Source organism: Lithobates pipiens, unplaced genomic scaffold (assembly GCF_037356315.1).
Source record: "Lithobates pipiens isolate NorthernLeopardFrog02 unplaced genomic scaffold, aLitPip1_a1.2 Scaffold_25, whole genome shotgun sequence".
Taxonomy (NCBI): Eukaryota; Metazoa; Chordata; class Amphibia; order Anura; family Ranidae; genus Lithobates; species Lithobates pipiens.
Window position 1 is genome coordinate 6,573,948 of NW_027507787.1, and position 19,903 is coordinate 6,593,850.

Consider the following 19,903-nt stretch of genomic DNA (forward strand, 5'->3'; position numbering starts at 1 on the left):
GAATCAGTGCCTGACCTTAAATTGGGCTAGGTATTACCACACATAAGCTATATAAATACAGAGAGAAAAAATTGTAGAGAATGATGCCACTAAGGCTACTGAAAAGCTGAAATAGAAAAAATAATATATATATGTGTGTATATATATATATATATATATATATATATATATATATATATATATATACTTTATATATTTATGCAAAACTTAGACAAAGCACTCTGTAAACCCCAACTGACCCTCCAACCCCCCTAAAAGATAGTGTTGTGTAAAACACACATACCCTACGGCCAGGTCCCAACAGACCAAGGAAACCTGTAGTCAATGTATCAAATTATATAAAGTAGTTGTCAGCGGTAAAGCACCGCTAGTTTTAGTGGCGCTTTACAGCTGTTATAGCGGCGCTTTTCGGGCACTAGCGGGGAACTTTTAACCCTGCTAGCGGGCGAGGAAAGGGTTAAAACCACCCACAAGGGACGCATGCGTAACTTCCGTGGGAACGGCTGCATGTTTGCGTAGCTCCACACTACTCTCTCCATTTAGCCTGATTCCTGGGGCCAGAAAGCCACAAAATTCACAAATATCCCCAACAACCCCCTGGATCATGCTGTGCATGTTGCCAAAGAAAAAAAAGACCAAGGGGAAGTCTCTTACTAACTACCTGCTGTGGACACAGGAGAGATTCAGCATGTCACAAGATGACGCCGGCAGCCCTGCCTCTCCCTCATCACAGCAATCACAGGATGCCTCCGTTCCTCCACAAGACAGTGAGTACACAAACCCCTTCACAAAAGTGGATTTAGATAAGTCTGGAGTCCATCTACAGCAAAATAGCTGCTAAATTCCAAATGGAATTACATAAAAGCACAAATACCCCTACACAAGGGGTTGCTGCTTTGGGAGCCCATACTGACAGCTTGGTGACAAAACATGATGAACTCAGTATAGCCCACAATGATCTCTCCAGGGAAAATTAATCGCTTGCAGCATCAGTCACTCAATTGCAAACATAAGTCGAAGATCTCGACAATCGAATTCGCAGAAACAATCTCAGGATCAGAGGGGTCCCTGAATCTAACACTGATCTGATCCCTGCCATGCACCAATTGTTCCAGTCTCTGCTACCGGACCATGAAACCGAGTCCTTTACCTGTGATCGTATACACCGTTCTCTATGTCCTAAACCACCCCATGACATTGTGCTCTGCCTAAAAGACTTCCTGATAAGAGGAGATCCTCAGAGCTGCCCGCAACTCTCACGCTATCACCCTGGATGGTATACCCATACAAATCTATCCATACATCTCCCCAGCAACCCTGGACAGACAGCATAAAATGAAGGAGGCCACTACTGTGCTGGCTTCTGCATACATTCGTTATAGATGGGGTTTTCCCTTCAAGCTCACAGTCCCACATAATGGAATAATGTACACAGCAACCATGCTTTTGGAAGAAAAATAACTTTTAGTTAAGCTGGGCCTTATGGAGGCAGAATCCCTTCTTCACCCACCTTCCATGGCTAGGCCAGCACCTATCTGGCACACACCTTCCCTGAGATGCGAGAGGAGACACACCAGACATGAAATTGGTCAAAACTTCAACCGAGATTGGCAAGAAGATGGATTTTATACCATCTGCTCACACTATAACTGTTTGCCATACACTTGTGTTTCTTGATGTCAGTGCTCCACCTAATGGCCATTCCTAGAAGTTCCTTCCTGCAGAATATTACAGTCTGTGAATTATATTCAATCTTGCTTCCCAGAGCTGCAAGCATCCAGAATAAACAGATGACAGGTCGGCAATGGGGTTATACTGGGACTCCCTCCATTCTTTCGAAGAGGTTTTAATTAGGTCGCCATGCATGGAAGCAGATTTGCTATCTGTCTCCATAAAATTGATCTCTTGACATGCATACATAATGCTAAAATTTCAGGCTCAGTAGGCTAGTTCAGCGGATGTCGATGCTATGCCACCTCACTCCATTCATATCTTGACTTCTTTTGGAATTCTGGATATGACTCCTGGAGTTAGGCTTGTACGCCCCTTACATTTTTAGTTTCTCTGTTTCAGGTTTATGTTATTTGCAACCTGTCCTTGAATTGAAGCAGCACAAAATCAGTATGCTGGATTTTTTTTGTGTTTCTCTGGTTGTACAGTTTCATTTTATGTTCATGTTCCTTCAGTTACCGAAGCATATCAGCCAAACCTTAAATTGTAATGGTCATAATGCTGTGTACATTACATGGTATCCCCTGGTGGGCATTGGTGGAGATTTCTTGAGGGTTACGGCCTTTACTACTATATCCTGATGAGCCTAACAGGATTTCAATTTATCAATGGTAATTACATGCATTACGCATAACATGCAGGGCTTTAATTCTCCCCACGTGTAAAAAAAGCCTTTACAAATTATAAAAGGTTGGGTGCACAAATTATATTACTACAAGAGACTAATTTTGCCTCCAGCTATCAACCTTCCTACTTTCACAGAACGTACAAACAAGCCTTTAATACTCTGTACTAAGGATGAGCTCCGGCGTGCTTGCACAGCCCACGTGATGAGCCCACCAGGAAGTCGGCACTGTGCTGCGCTAATCACAGGTAGTGAGACATTGTCCCGATGCGCGGCTGCAGAGATCGGGAAATTTCTCACTGCCTGTGATTAGCGCAGCACAGTGCTGACTTCCTGGCGGGCTCTGCACGTGGGCTGTGTGAACCCGCTGGAGCTCATCCTTACTCTGTATTCAACAAAATGTAGATGGGTAGCTATATTGTTACATAACACACTCCCCTTTAAAGTACAACACATTTACAAGGAACCAGATAGCAGATTCCTTATAATTAAGGGTTTAGTGGCAGGACGGGAACTTATGATTGTGAATATGTATGCTCCCAATGTAGCACAGGCTTCTTTTTTTGCTGCCTTCTTTAAAATCCTTGAAAGATATTCTTCAGCGCATATATTTGTGGGCGGTGACTTTAACCGTGTGGCCCACTCCAGATAGACAGAAGCACTCTTTCACTTTTCTCTAAAGCATTCCCCAAATCACTGACCAAAACACTACAGTCCTTACAATTAACCAATGTCTAGCGTTCACATAACTTGGGATCTAAAGACTACAACTTTTATTCCCACCCCTATGAATCTTTTGCCAGGTTGGACTACATTTCCACTCCAATAACCCCTGAAATCCGTCTCTGCCGATGGTCTGACCATAAAATTGTAACTCTATCTACTACACTAATTAGTTTGTGAGACGCTCCTTACACTTGGCATTTAAATGACTCCCTGCTTACGGATCCCATTACCCGCCAATACATTTTTACTGCTATCCAAGAGTACTCTGTGGGTGGCTCACAAAGCAGTTTTAGGAGGCCAACTCATCAGTATTGCCTCAAGGAGAAATAGAGAGCGTTGGCAACAAATTTATACGTTAACCACAGAATTAGATTACACAAACTGCAAAATGAAAATCCAACATTATCCAATAGACAACTAATAGCTCAGAAAAGGTTAGAGTTAAATATTCTGTTATCAGTCAAAGTGGAAAAATCCCTTCGATGGTCCAAAGCCAAATTCCCCCTACATAGCGACTCAGTGTCCTACATGTTCGCCTGTAAACCTAACCATAACTTGCATCCCCCACATCTATATAAACTCCACAATGCCACTTGTAATATGGTATCATTCCTTAAGGATGTCCTGAATATTTTTTAAAACTTCTATTCCACTCGCCCATCCCCATTCCTCCCCTTCACAAGCATCACATAACTAGCTAACCTCTCTTCCTCTGCCTTCCTTGTCATCTTCTCAATTAGAATCTCTCAACACTCCCTTTACAGAGGAAGAATTGCTTGGTGTAATAAAATCCTTAAAATGTTCCGTAGCTCCAGGCCCAGATGGGTTTACTGCCAGTTACTACAAACATTATGCCTCTATTTTAATCCCACGATTAACCACTATGTTTAACAAAGTTCTTAATGGTGATCACCTGTCACCTTTATTATTTGCCCTAGCCTTGGAACCCTTAGCAATCACCATTAAACAACACCTGGACATATCCAGGTACCCTATTGAATCTTCTCACTTTAAACTCTGCATGTATGCAGACGATGTTATGCTTTTTTTTTTACTCAACTCCAAATCTCCCTACCCAATTTATTTTCCATATGATCAAAATTTGCCTCTATGTCTGGACTTGGAGTAAATATTACAAAATCTACTGCTCCCCCAATTAATATACCCACTGCTCAGTGTTAGACACTCCAAGGATCCTTTCCATTCCAATGGGCGATTGATAAAATACCCTATCTTGGCATTTACATCACACCACGGTTATCTTCCATTTTTGCTGCGAACTATCCACCATGTGTATTCCGACTTCAGAATTTGCTTAAAGGGATTATAAAGTAATTTTTTTTTATTTTTTAAAAATAACAAACATGTTATACTTACCTCCACTGTGCAGCTCGTTTTGCACAGAGTGGCCCCAAACCTGGTCTTGTGGGGTCCCTCGGCGGCTGTCTCTGCTTCTTCCGGCAGGTACTTCTCACATTCATGCGAGCTCCCTCGCATGGTGAGAAGCACCTGCAGGCGCGCTCCCGTGATACAGCTGGTGGCTATAGCCGCTCGCTGTATTACAAGGCCCCGCCCCCCGGCGCTCCGCGTCAGTGGATGTGATTGACAGCAGAGTGAGCCAATGGCTGCGCTGCTTTCCATCCATCTACTCCAGCCAATCAGTGGCCAGGCTGAGTGGCGAGGAAGGACGGCGGGGGCGAGCGCGGGATTTTCGAGGGGTGAGGTAAGTAAAACGGGGGGCTGGGGGCGCAGGCACTGTCAGATGTTTTTTCACCTTAATGAATAGAATGCATTAAGGTGAAAAAACATTTACCTTTACAACCCCTTTAAAGTCTGGAGTTCCTATCGCATTGAATTTTTGGGAAGAGTCACGACTGACAAATTGACCCTGTTACCAAGACTCTTATATTTGTTTACAGCCCTCCCCATCGCTATCCCAAAAACCTTTATTGACAAGCTACAACAAGAAGTTAATAGATTTATCTGGCAGAACAAAAGACCTAGATTTTCTAGACGCATTTTACAGTAGGGCAAAAAAGTATTTAGTCAGCAACCAATTGTGCAAGGTCTCCCACTTAAAAAGATGAAAGAGGCCTGTAATTGTCATCATAGCTATACCTCAACTATGAGAGACAAAATGTGGAAATAAATCCAGACAATCACATTGTCTGATTTTTTTTGAAAGAATTTATTTGCAAATTATGGTGGAAAATAAGTATTTGATCACCTACAAACAAGCAAGATTTCTGTCTCTCACAAACCTGTATCTCATTACCTGTATTAATGGCACCTGTTTGAACTTGTTATCAGTATAAAAGACACCTGTCCATAACCTCAAACAGTCACACTCCAAACTCCATTATGGTGAAGACCAAAGAGCTGTCGAAGGACACCAGAAACAAAATTGTAGACCTGTACCATGCTGGGAAGACTGAATCTGCAATAGTCAAGCAGCTTGATGTGAAGAAATCGACTGTGGGAGCAATAATTAGAAAATGGAATACATACAAGACCACTGATAATCTCTCTCCCTCGCTCTGGGGCTCCACACAAGATCTCACCCTGTGGGGTCAAAATGATTACAAGAACGGTGAGCAAAAATCCCAGAACCACACGGGGGACCTAGTGAATGACCTGCAGAGAGCTGGGACCAACGTAACAAAAGCTACCTTCAGTAACACACTACACCGCCAGGGACTCAGATCCTACAGTGACAGACGTGTCCCCCTGCTTAAGCCAATAAATGTCCGGGCCCATCTGAGGTTTGCTAGAGAGCATTAACTGATCCAGAAGAGGATTAGGAGAATGGCATATGGTCAGATGAAACCAAATTAGAACTGTTTGGTAGAAACACAACTCATGTTAGGAGGAGAGAGAATGCTGAGTTGCAACCAAAGAACACCATACCTACTGTGAAGCATGGGGATGGTAACATCATGCTTTCGGGCTGTTTCTCTGTAAAAGGAACAGGACGACTGATCCGTGTACATGAAAGAATGAATGGTGCCATGTATTGATATTTTGAGTGCAAACTTCCTCCCATCAGCAAGAGCATTCAAGATGAAACATAGCTGGGTCTTTCAGCATGACAATGATCCCAAACACACCACCCGGGCAACGAAGGAGTGGCTTCGTAAGAAGCATTTCAAGGTCCTGGAGTAGCCTAGCCAGTCTCTAGATCTCAACCCCATAGAAAACATTTGGAGGGAGTTGAAAGTCCATGTTGCCCAGCGACAGCCCCAAAACATCACTGCTCTAGAGTAGATCTGCATGGAGGAATGGGCCAACATACCAGCAACAGTGTGTGACAATCTTGTGAAGACTTACAGAAAACGTTTGACCTCTGTCATTGCCAACAAAGGATATATAACAAAGTATTGAGATGAACTTTTGATATTGACCAAATACTTATTTTCCACCATAATTTGCAAATAAATTCTTTCAAAAATCAGACAATGTGATTGTCTGGATTTGTTTCCACATTTTATCTCTCATAGTTGAGGTATACCTATGATACCCATGATGACAATTACAGGCCTCTCTCATCTTTTTAAGTGTGAGAATTGGTGACTAAATACTTTTTTGCCCCATTGTATATAAATCTCAAGCTACGGGTGGCCTAGGATTACCTAATCTTCGGTTTTACTTTCTAGAAACCCGCTTTTCTCAGATAGCTCAATGGAATATCCCAAACTCAAAGGTGACTTGGATGAAGTTTGAAGCCAACTCCATCCACCCTTATGGCCTCCCACATATATTATGGACCATCCAACTCTAACCGTAAACTTACCTCCCTAAATTCTATCATAACGTAATCTTTAATCCTCTGGAACCGATATAAAAGTAAACTTAGTCTGATCTCGTCTACACCCCAAGGTTCATCTTTTCTATGAGAACCTTCATTAACAACAGCTTTTGACCACCTGGAAAGCTTCTCATGGTGGAAAACGAATTCCCTGGTCACTTTTAGCAGATCTCCAATTAGGCGGAACATTTGCCACGTTTGATCTCTGCCCACAAAAACAAATTCAACTTCGGGAACATTATCACTATATGCAAATAAGACACTTTTATATCTCTCATTATAGTCTTACCCCATCTTTCCCTCCTACATCCGTTGAACAGATCTGCTGTGAGACTCCCAGAGTCAAAGGCCTTATTTCAGTTCTCTATAAAACCGCATTGGCTTCATATTTCTGTTGTGAGCTTCCATATAGGAATAAATGGGGAACTGACTGGGATGCACAGTTTGCTCCGGAGGATTGGGATGTAATGCTGGATACCCTATGTAAATGTACAAAGTCCCTAGCAGTCAGAGAAACGGCCTGTAAGGTATTGAACAGATGGTATTATACCCCCTCCAGACTCCAAGCCATCTTCCCATGAACTTCTGGACTTTGTTTCCAGGGATACCAGCTCCTGGGTACCTTCAAATACATATTTTGGGAGTGCGGCTACTTTCTCCCTTATGGAATAAAATAACCTCTATAGCTTTCGCAATATCAGTTACTACACTACAGCTCACAGTATCAATGTGTCTCATTAGAGCGCCAATCCCAAGTGCCTGCTTGCTGGCCACTGCCACTTCCACAGGGCTAGACTCTGTAGGGAATTTTCCCTCCCCCTTTTTCTTTCCCTTTTACTTCCTCTTTCTAGTCTAGTTTCAGTTCCTCTCTTCCCTTTCCCTACCTATCCTTCCTTCTCTCTTTATATGCTGGCCTCTTTTCTGCCACTCAGTTTTGATTTATAATACTTTGGTTACCCTCAACTCCTTGGAGCAACCGCTGCTACAGATAAGGAGCAGCCCCCTTGGGTTACTATCTCACTACCCGAGGGTCTGCCGACCTGTTGTGCCATGTAATTCAAGCACTTGTGTCAATATTAACCTTTGCCTATATTGTTTAGCTACTTGATGTGTATCTGGTCTGTTTCTTAATTACTTATGTTATAGTACCTCTTTATTGTAATACTGTGCTGTATAACAACTTTAAAATTTCAATAAACCCTTTGTGAATCAAAAGCCTGCATTTCTGATGGTATGGGGTGCATTATTACGTATGGAATGGGCAGGTTTGCACACCTGGAAAGGCACCATCAATGCTGAAAGGTATATCAAGGTTTTAGAGCAGCATATGCTCTCATCCAGGCAATGTCTTTTTCAGGGAAGGCCTTGCATATTTCAGCAGGACAATGTTAAACAACATTCTGCTTTTATGACAACAGCATGGCTTCATATTAGAAGAGTCAGAGTGCTTAATTAGCCTCTTGGCAGTCCAGACCTTTTATCAATGGAAAATATGTGGTGCATATTGAAAAGAATAAAATAACAAAGAAGACCCAGGACTGTCGAGCAGTTAGACTTCTATATCAGGCAAAAATGGGACAACGTTCCTCTCCCAAAACTCCAGCAATTGGTCTCCCCAGTTTCCAGATGTTTGCAGAGTTTTGTTAAAAGAAGAGGGGTTGCTGCAAGTGTTGTTTTTCTAAAATGAAACATTTTCCTAGTTTAAACATATGTTTTCTATTGTAAATAAAATATGGGTTTATACGATTTGCAAATTGATGTCCCAACTTTTGGGGAATTGTGGTTGTAATTTGTTTGGCTGTCATCCCTGCAGAATGGATTGATACACAACCACTGCATGCTATTAGGAGGTAGTCCAAGTAGGGTGCCAGATGGGTGCGCTATCTTTCATACAATGAAAGCTGTGTACAATACAGTGTACTAGCACTACTGGACAAAATGCATTTACATCATTCTTGGCCCCGTCCCATCCAGCCAAGCTCCACAGGAGACAGGATTGATGGATGTGGCAAGTGGGGACCTGGTTTCAATCTTGGCGGTGACAGGGATGAAAGCCAACCAATTCTCCTGCTAGATGTAAAGCAGTGGAACACATAAAGGCATGTAAGTTCAGCCATGCTAGTACATTATACACAGCTGTTATGTGACTTTAAATGAGATGGCGCTCCCAGTTTATCTTATACAGAACCTAATTATAATAGTTGAGAGCTACTTAGCAATCAGAAACTGTTAAGAAAATTAGCACCTTGACTGACAGCATATAATAATACAGTAAGTGTCCATTCACACCAGCCGCTGCATCACTTAAAATGTAATAACCTTGTGAGCTCCTGTGACCAAAATGATACTTATTGTGAGTCACCCACACATTCATATATCTGTGTTAATATAAATTATTACCAACCAGTGCCACGTTGCACAATATATTACCACATATAATGCAATCATGTGAACAAGGTCATAAACATAAAAGTCTCAATGTTGCATTAATGTGCGATCAAATCAAAGTCCTTGGTTCTTTCATTGTTGACTTCCTCTTTAATCACCACCACTCCATGCCAATGCTACTATGAAGGACATGAACACCCACTACCAGATGCGCTCTCACCTAGGATATATATATAACTGTACAATTAAGTATGGTCACTAAACGCTCGCTTCCCCCATAGTGGACTTAATGGAACATGCATCACTGTTCCCTTTTTTTTTTTAAACAAACTTTATTGAAATGTCACAGTGACATTTCATAGGTTCTGTCTGCTGGTGTACAGTGACTGTGCGGTGCTGCAAAAGGATACTGCATGCAGTACTTTAGTACTTTTTTTTTTTAAGTGCACACTACCCTCAAACCACTGCAATGCAGTTGTGTGAACTGGCCTCACCGGTTAGCCTTGGCTTGTGGTGAAGGTGCTATGGAACTGTACTGGAAAAGCTGCCCAACATAGTCCCACCGCACCTGGTGTGACTCTCCCTCAAAACTTGGCAGGCAGCTTGGCTCGGCGGATGTCTAATTGTTTCCATAGTAGGATGTGTCCTGGACATGTGGAATTATGAGATTCAGTTAAAGCAGAACTAAATCTATTGATTTTATTGTTTCCCACACAAATACATTAAGGGCATGCCGTGAAATAGAAATGTTATTAAAAATTACTGCGCTAAAGTCTAACAAAACTAGCAGCCAGCACTGCAATCCTAAGGAATAAAGTAAAAAAAAAGTACCAAACTATGTATAAGCAAACATCAGCATACATAGTGACATTAGCATGTAAACATAATAAAGTGCAATGTGCAGTAATAAGACCCTCATATATGAAACATTAAGAGACTTAAATGGTGTGACAACCAATGTAATAAGATAGTCCAAATAGTGAATAGAAAACCAAAGTTCATTTCAATGATGATAGTGAAAAAAATCCAAAAAAAATGCCTTAAAGGGGGTTGTAAACTCATTTTATTTTATTTATTTTTTATAACAAACATGTCGTACTTACCTCCACTGTGCAGTTCATTTTACATAGAGTAGCCCCAAACCTCCTCTTCTGAGGTCCCACGGCGGCGCTGGTGGCTCCTCCCTGCATTGAGTGTCCACGTTGGAGAAGCTCTCTTCTTGGTGGACACCCGTGTGCTCCTGAGTCCTGCTTCTGTGCCCATTCACACAGAATGAAGGACTCGGCCCCGGCTCTACATCATTGGATTTGATTGACAACAGCAGGAGCCAATGGCTATGCTGCTATCAATCTATCCAATCAGGACACGAGACACCAGCAGCAGTTACTGAATGGCAGGAAGAATCAATGAACTATGATCAATGAACTGCGAGAGCACTCACCAGCACCCTCGCAGTTCATTGAGAACTGCAATCTGTCAGCTGCAATGCCTGTGCCTACTTGTAGTCTATTCATTCATGGGATACTGGCCTGCTGTTTTCAGATTGTTTCAATCAGCGCTGCAGATTGAAAAGGAAATGTAATTTTTAATAACTTTACATTACAATATGACTCGCGTCACAATCCTATATGCTTTATTTTTTTTATTTGCTATATTATTTTTCCCACAAAACTGGAGTTACTTTTTTAAGGATCATAGAAAATACCTTGCTTTAAAAGTGATCTGGCTTTGTTTGTGCAAGGCAAAGCAACAGCTCTACTTTTTTACCAGGTCCTGTTGGAGCTTATACTCCTCTTCCCTTCGCTCCCCTGCCACACACCCAAATTACAGTGTGTGGTATTTGGACTACGAGGTGCCAGCTCTGTTACATAGGGTGTGAAGATAGACCTCAAACTTGTGTAGGCTACAACTAGGATTGGGGGTGAAAGAAAGGTAAGCATAGCTGCTAAGTCTGGCTTTAAAATGTACCTGTTCTTTTACCCTAGCATTGTTTTTCTCTTTTGCGTCCCATGTGTTCATCCTCGAAAATGCCTTTATTTTGAGGTGTTTTCTTGCTGAGATTAGATGCATGTAATGAGAATTACTTCTCATGAGGTTCCCTACAAATGCTTGTTTGCTAATGTGATATTATATTGTGTTTGTGGTTTTCTTCGTCAAATGCTTTTTAAAATCCTACTTTGCAATGGCTTCCAGGCTTCAGTTTACAAAATACACCTCTTGGTCATTATTCCTTTTAATTTTATTATAATTATTTTTTACAACCTCCTTTTTGTGGACTTTTTGTGACATTTCCCTTTTTTCTTTTTTTTTTTTTTCATACTTTTGGGTATAATTTAGTAGACCCAAATATTTTTGCTCTTTCAAACACGCTCGGCAAAAGGAGATCAGCTCCAAAGTGCTATTGAGAAACCAGGCTTGGGTATTCAAATCTGTAGAGGTGACATTGTGAAGGGTAAGTAAACCCAAAGCTGAACTAAACTTCACCAGGGTTTTAGGGATAAAATAATTTAATGGCTGAATCACAAAATGAAATTCAATGGATTCCTTAGTTGCTTAGTTGTGTGTTACTACCACACTGACCTAAACAAAGATATAAGTTAGATCTGCAAATAATATAAAGGTAATTTATGATTTACAAAGCAATGCTTGTCTTCCAAGCACACCTTGGTAATTTTTTCCTCAACGTCTTATTTTTACTTTTCTTGTGACCGCATTACTTTTTTTTTTTTTTAAAGAGACGGTCCTTATCAGCCAAGCAAAACACAGAACATCTTTTATTTAGTACTTTGACTATAGCCTAATATCTTAGTCCCCCTTGTATTTTTTAAATATATACGTATAATTTATTTGATTTTTTTTGTGCAGCAGGCCAGCACAGTATTACTTAATTATTTTTCCTTTGAAAGTAGAACATTTTAAATCTTGGCCTAACTCCCTGCAGACTCAATAATACTTTTCTCATAAATAGAGTTGCCAAATGGGTGCTTCCATTGTAACCGCATGTACAATGTTGAATATGAGCTTATCCTTGGCAGACTGCTGAATGCATATTGTGCATACAGCTAAAACTTCAGTTGTACTTTATCTTAGACCCTGTCATATTTAACATTTCAGAATGTTACCCCAGAAAGATACAGTAAAGTGGTGAGATAGAATTGAGCTTTGAAGGCTATTCTTCTTCAGTACTGTTTAAAAATAAAATAAAAGATAAATCCACAGATACCGTGGAAATGCTTTTTTTCAGTTATAATCACAGCTGCCTTTTTAATCCCTTATCCTGGTGTAGGGCAGTGAATGCTGTCATTTTTTTCTTATGCAGAAATATGTTTATGCAAATGCCTATTTATCCAAACCTGGTTTATTTAGCTGGAGCTGTTTCTCCACTAATAATTTCTAAGTTGAGCGTGTCTTTTTTCTACAACAGACGTCCTTTCTTTCTTTTTAGTCTTCTTTTCTGTCTCCTGTCTTCCTTCCTAGGCCATGTTTGCCAGCTACGTCCCTGAAATCATAGAGTTAATAGGAAACCGAAAGAAATATGGTGGTTCTTATAGTGCAGTTAGTGGACGGAAGTAAGTATTGACCGAGGCGTGGTGTCACTGCTGCAGGGCGAGTCTCTCTGCATGCTATTTGTCCTTTGTTTTTTTTTTCCTATTTCTCGTTCCACGCACTCAGGCAATGTTTGCCCGATACGTCCCCGAAATTGCTGCTCTCATCCTTAACCGGAAGAAATATGGCGGGACGTTTAACTCGACCAGAGGGAGAAAGTAAGTTTTTTTTGTTTTGTTTTTTCCCATTTGGGGAGGCAACTTGTGGAGATTTTAAAGGTATTCCAATAACCTCTATCTTTCTAGAAAAGCTAGGCATAATGAGTTTTACAATATTCAATTAATGACATAAAAAAGAAAGTAATGTTATACTCCCTGTTTCCACGTGCTATATTTGTGTTAATTTTAATTAACTAAAAAGTAAATGAATCAAACATTTTTGATTTGATTTACTTTTTTATGTGTTATCACAAGTGAATCTGCAACCTTGTTTCATTTATCTATGGCTCTTTTTAGTAGATAAGAAAAAACATATATGTTTATGCATCATGTTAACCACTTAAGGACAGAGCCTCATTTTGAGATTTGGTGTTTACAAGTTTAAAACAGGTTTTTTTTTGCTAGAAAATTACTTAGAACCCCCAAACATTATATATTTTTTTCTAACACCGTTTACATATGCAGCACTGCTCGGCGGGACAAAGCGTGTTAAAATTATTTTTTTCTTATTTATTGAACTATTTACTCTTTGTTTTTACACTGTTCTTTAAAAAAAAATGGTGTCACTTATATTCCTATTACAAGGAATATAAACATCCCTTGTAGTAGAAAAAAACGCATGACAGGGCCTCTTAAATGTGAGATCTGGGGTCAAAAAGACCTCAAATCTTATATTCACACTAAAATGCAATACATTTTTCTTTTAAAAAGTCCCTTTACGAGCCATGGGCTGAAGTGACGTTTTGACTTCGCTTCTGCCCTGCAATGGTATGGAGTCGGGTGGGGGCCATTTTCCCCTCCGCTCCATACCACACAGGGAGAAGAATCTGATCGGCGGCTCCAGTAAGCAGCGGAGGGCACCAGAGCACGGCGGCGGGGGCCCTCTCCCGCCACCGATAAAAGGGAACTCGAGGTGCTGAGCCCAATTTTATCTGAAAGCCGCCAGCTGAAGAAGTGGATACCGGGGTTATGGCAGCTAGCTGCTGCCATAACAACGATATTCCACTTCAAACAGTCAATGTAAAATGTTGGCAGGTGGTTAATCATAAAGGCATCAGGATGCAAACAAAACAAATAAAACTCTTAATGTTAAACCCAACTGATTAACTTTTGGGTGGAGTATTACAAGTTAAATCTTATAAATTAATCCTTATACAACATAGCCACTTTTAATGATGCTGAGGTCTTCCTGCAATCTTATTGTAAGCATTTTCAAAATGTAGGTAGCGATTTGCCTAACTTAACCTCTTAGATGTGTTACAGTTTAATGACCAAAGTGGATTACATGTACAGTAGACTCTTATATCGGAGCTAAATTAAAAAAATAGGACTTTTATTTGTTATAGAACTTGAACAAAATTTTTTCAAGTTTTGTGAAGACATTGTACAAATCACTGGCTTCATATCTGCAAGAGCTACTGGCATCCAGTAGATGAACCCTGGTGATTGGAATGCTCATGTAACCACTTGATTATTGGGTATTGATTATTGGGTAAAATGAAGTCTGGGATGGTCATGTGAAGGCTTAAGGAATTATTGTTAAAATACTTCTGGAAATGGATATCCCATGGTACAGCTTTAAGTGAGTGCTTAAGAACAAACAAATGAGGCTGTCTGTCTACACATGTTTATTATGGTTGAATGTAAACCATTAAAATATAATTTCCAGTTATAAAAAAAAACTACACACAAGTATCCCTTTATAACTGTTCTGTAAGCACATATGCATATACACCATAGAATATATATTCTGACTGTAACCCAGGATGTGCATTGAAGCAATTAGGAATCTAACTACTTTTACTCCACCCAAATACAGTATATTGTATATTTAAAAGAGGTTTAATTTAGTTGTAGCTTATTTTCATGTGTATGAAACAATACATCTGTTTTTTTACTTAGGATTGTTCTTTAATCTTATGGTTACAGAACAAAACTATAATATTATACTGCTAATTTTATTAATTGCCCATGGTCTTCTTTGTCATATATAGCTTCACAGTAGCGAAGTAATCAGTGACATTTGCAAGAATAAGTCACATGACATGTGTTGATCAAGTGCTGACCGGGCTTTGGTCCAGTCATAAATGTTTAGTGACATGTAGCCACCATCTTACTGACCACAGTAATACCATTATATGCCACACTAAAGAAAGCAGTACTTTATAGATAATTTACTTTTTAAACCAAAAAGTTTCCAGTTATACAGACCAAATCTAGAAAATCATTTCCTTCCTTAAGTATGTCTTTATGAACTTCTTGTTTAATGTAGAGTTTACATGCAATCCAGGCTGGAATACCTTTAAAATTTCATATTAGGGCTAACTAGAGTAGCACGTTTCCAAACTTGTCTCAATGTTCCTGGAGTCCAAAAGTAATAAATTAGGTGCTGGAAGAAAACATTGATTTGTATTTGTGAGCATTTAGAGGTGCAGTCCCGTGTAGCCACAAGCTGAAGTCTATACCTGTGTTTGATCAGATAGTCATAAATACCGTAATCTTCTGTGAATTAAGATTAAGCATTCTTCTTTACAGCGTTGTCAAGTCACAATTCTCTCCTGTTTGCTTGGGTTTAAATAACTGAATACAAAACTGTACTAGTATCCCTTGTTTTGTGCACCATACAATGTTATTTATTTTAAACAAATGGGTCACATGAGCTTATTTCTTTTGATCAGTCACTGCAAACTAGCGTTAACCACCTTTAATTGAATGCTAGTTTTAGCAATGCTACTGTGCACTTCATAGCAAGAACTAAAATTGATATTGCATGCAATACCCCAATATTTGTGCCTCTAAACTATTTCTGGTAAATGTACACTGATCAGCCATAACATTATGATCACACGTCGTAACGTTATGAGTACCCATCTAATATTGACCTGACCCGTTAAGGCTTGGACACCACTAGACCCCTAAATGTATGCTGTGGTGCTTGGCACCCAGCTGTCAGTAGCAGATCCTTTAGGTTCTTTAAGTTGCAAGGTGGGGCCTCAGATTTGTTATTTTTCCACATCTCACAGATGCTTGATTGGCTTGACATCTGGAGAATTTAGAGGCCAAGTCAAGACCTCAAATTCTTTGTTGTGGTCCTCAAAGCATTCTTGAACCATTTTTTGCAGTGTGGCGGGGAGCATTATTATCTTTTGGAAAAAGGCCACTGCAATTCAGAGAATACTGTTTGCATGAAGGGGTGTACTTGGTCAGGTTTAGGTAGGTGATACGTGTCACACAGTAAAAACAACAGTAGTACATTAAATAATTTGGGGTATTTTGCACTTATATCTGATCTGCTTGGTGCCTTTAAAGTTTAGATTGTTTTAAATCCCACTCTGGTTTCCTACAATATATGTTTTGTTTTTTGTATTTATTTGTATTTTTTTTTTTAATTTGTTAGCAATCCAGCACAGTACCCTTAATACCTTTAAGAAAAGACATACACCCTTACCACCGCTACAATGTATTGGAAACAATTATTATACTTGCATAGTGACACAGTATGTATATGTATGTATGTGTATATATATATATATATATATATATGCAGAAACATAGGTTGGTAAAGTGGTACACAGAGATTGTCGGTATTAAACCAAAAATTTTATATATTGCTGTTTACTAATCATTAGATGTAGGGGCTGCATCAGTTTTCTTTTCTTAGGCTTTTTTCCCTCTCTTCTCACCTGGTTATCTAACCACAATCCATCATCATCATAGCATGATAGCAATAGAATAATAAGCTAAATACTCGGCGCAGATTAAGACTAGGCCTTGACAGTGTGAACAGTTCATCCCCAAAATCTGAGTTATGTAATGATATTTAAGTATAGCTAAAGCCAAAACTTTTTTTTAATTATTTGGGATAGTTGCAGAATGTTTAAAACCATTGTGATATTTTTTTGTCTTCTATCTGATGTTAGGAACACTTCCCTTCAATTTCTTTGAACAGGAAGTGAATGGAAATCCCTCCAAAATGAGTTAAATCCCCTCTTAGACATATTTTTTTCTAGGCCAAATGTCTCCATTGGAAAATTCATCTCTATTTCTGTTCAACTAAAAACTCATCTAAGTTTTGGATTTACCTTCATTTTCAGAGCCATTGATGGTGATGACTAGGAAAAATAAAGAAGGTGACTCTTTAACAGGGACATGGATAACAATAAAATCCTGACAGGGGTTCCAATCCAATCCCCTACCATGCTAGCCAAAAAAAAAACATGTATATATATATATATATATATATATATATATATATATATATACACAATTGTGCTCATAAGATTACATACCCTTGCAGAATTTATGATTTCTTGGCCATTTTTCAGAATAAAAAAACAAGTAAACACCGTTGATTGATAACAAAAAGCTTCAGCCAAACAATAACCGTGAGTAAAAGAAAAGTTTTTGAGTTATCATTCATAGTCTCTGAAAAATGGCCAAGAAAATTATCTGAGTGAGGAGTGAAGAGCCGTGTAGTGATGGATAGTGGAAGAGAGCACACACTGAATGAGCACTTTGTGAATCCGTATTTTTGAATCAGAATAGTAAAAGTGGACATTTGCACTTTTATGATAAATCATCTCAGAACTTGTTCCACCTTTAATGTGACCTATATTCTGTACAACTCAGTTGAACAACAAACTGAAATCTTTTAGGTGGAGGGAATAAACATAAAAAGATGAATTTAATATGGTTGCATAAGTGTGCACACCCTTAAACTAATACTTTGTTGAAGCACCTTTTGATTTTATTACAACATACAGTCCATCAGCATGGCACATCTTGACTTGGCAATATTTGCCCAACATTCTTTTTCAAAAACACTTCAAATCTGTCAGCTTGCGAGGGCATTTCCTGTGCACAGCCCTCTTCAGAACACCCCACAGATTTTTAATCGGATTCAGGTCTTGGCTCTGGCTGGGCCATTCCAAAACTTTAAACTTCTTCTAGTGAAGCCATGCCTTTGTTGATTTGGAATGTATGCTTTGGGTTGTTGTCATGCTGAAAGATGAAGTTCCTCTTCATGTTCAGCTTTCTAGCAGAAGCCTGAAGGTTTTGTGCCAATATTGACTGGTATTTGTAACTGTTCATAATTCCCTCTACCTTAAATAAGGCCCCTGTTCCAGCTGAAGAAAGGCCCCAAAGCATGATGCTGTCAACACCATGCTTCACTGTGGTTATGGTATTCTTTTGGTGATGTGCAGTGTTGTTTTTGCACCAAACATATCTTTTGGAATTATGGCCAAAAAGTTCAACCTTGGTTTCATCTGACCATAACACATTTTCCCACATGCTTTTGGGAGACTGCAGATGTGTTTTTACAATATTTAGCCCTGTTTGGATGTTTTTCTTTAAAAGAAAGGGCTTTCGTCTTGCCACTCTACCCCATAGCCTAGACATATAAAGTATACGGGAGATTGCTGTCACATGTACCACACAGCCAGTACTTGCCGGAAATTCCTGCAGCTCCTCTAATGTTTCTGTAGGACTCTTGGCAGCCTTTTTGTCTTTTCATCAATTTTGGAGTGATGTCCAGTTCTTGGTAATGTCACTGTTGTGCCATATTTTCTCCACTTGAGAATGACCCTCTTCACTGTTGTTCCATGGTATATCTAATGCCTTGGAAATTCTTTTATACCCTTCTCCTAACTGATACCTTTTAACAATGAGATCCCTCTGATGCTTTGGAAGCTCTCTGCAGACCATGGCTTTTGCTGTAGGATACGGCTAAGAAAATGTTTTTATTTGCTAGAAAATTACAAAGAACCCTCAAACATTATATGTATTTTTTTTACAATTATATAATACATTATATATTTTTTTTTTCTAACACCCTAGAGAATAAGATGGCGGCCGTTGCAATACTTTCACACCGTATTTGCTCAGGAGTCTTACAAGCACAATTTTTGGGGAAATATAACCTTTTTTGAATAAAAAAATAAGACAACAGTAAAGTTAGCCCATTTTTTTTTTTATATTGTGAACGATGATGTTAGGCCATAGGCGATGTTTAAAAAATTCTACAGGTTTCATGTTTTGAGATACAGAGGAGGTCTAGTGCTAGAATTATTGTTCTGACTCTAGTGATCATGGTGATACCTCAATGTGTCATTTGAACACTGTTTTCAATGTGGGCGCTGCTCACGTATGCGTTCGCTTTTTCACGCAAGCTCGGCAGGACAGGGCGCGTTAAAAAAAAAAAGCTTTTTTCGTATTTATTTTACTTTTTATTTTTACACTGTTCTTAAAAAAAATGCACTTTTATTCCTATTACAAGGATTGTAAACATCCCTTGTAATAGAAAAATAGCATGCCAGGACCTCTTAAATATGAGATCTGGGGTCAAAAAGACCTCAGATTTCATATTTACACTAAAATGCAATAAAAAAAAAAGTCCCCTTTAAGAGCCATGGGCAGAAGTGCAGTTTTGATGTCGCTTTCGCCCTGCAATGGTATGGAGCCAAGCAGGGCCCATCTTCCCCTCAGTCAGCTCCATACCACAGACCGAGAAGGATCCGATCACCTCCACCGCTGCCGGCACCTCTGGTAAGCGGCGGAGGGCACCCGAGCACGACGGGAGGGGGGGAGCCCTCTCCCGCCACTGATATGCATATATATATATATATACTTATGCAACCACATTATTTTTTATTGTTTATTTTTACTTCTCCCCCCTAAAAGATTTCAGTTTGTTTTTCAACTGAGTTGTACAGTTTATACATCACATTAAAGGTGGACAAAGTTCTAAAATTATTTATCTTAGTCTCATTTTTTTACATCACAGAAACCAGACATTTTAACAGGGGTCTGTAGACTTTTTAAACCCACTGTGTATGTTTGCCTGAATTGGAGAATTAAATTGAG

At 39.4% G+C, this 19,903-nt stretch overlaps 1 protein-coding gene across 28 annotated transcripts in view; it reads left to right on the plus strand.

Annotated features, from left to right (window-relative positions):
* Positions 1–19,903, plus strand: part of KCNMA1 (potassium calcium-activated channel subfamily M alpha 1) — a 908,686-nt gene that overhangs the window by 511,283 nt on the left and 377,500 nt on the right. For 22 of the 28 annotated variants that reach the window (XM_077453993.1, XM_077453995.1, XM_077454003.1 and 19 more), the window contains one exon: positions 12,753–12,844. In XM_077453993.1, the coding sequence (XP_077310119.1) occupies positions 12,753–12,844 (92 nt within the window). Of the gene's footprint in view, positions 1–12,752; positions 12,845–12,947; positions 13,040–19,903 lie in introns of all 28 variants that reach the window. The other 6 variants (XM_077453994.1, XM_077453997.1, XM_077454010.1 and 3 more) reach the window with 1 other exon arrangement.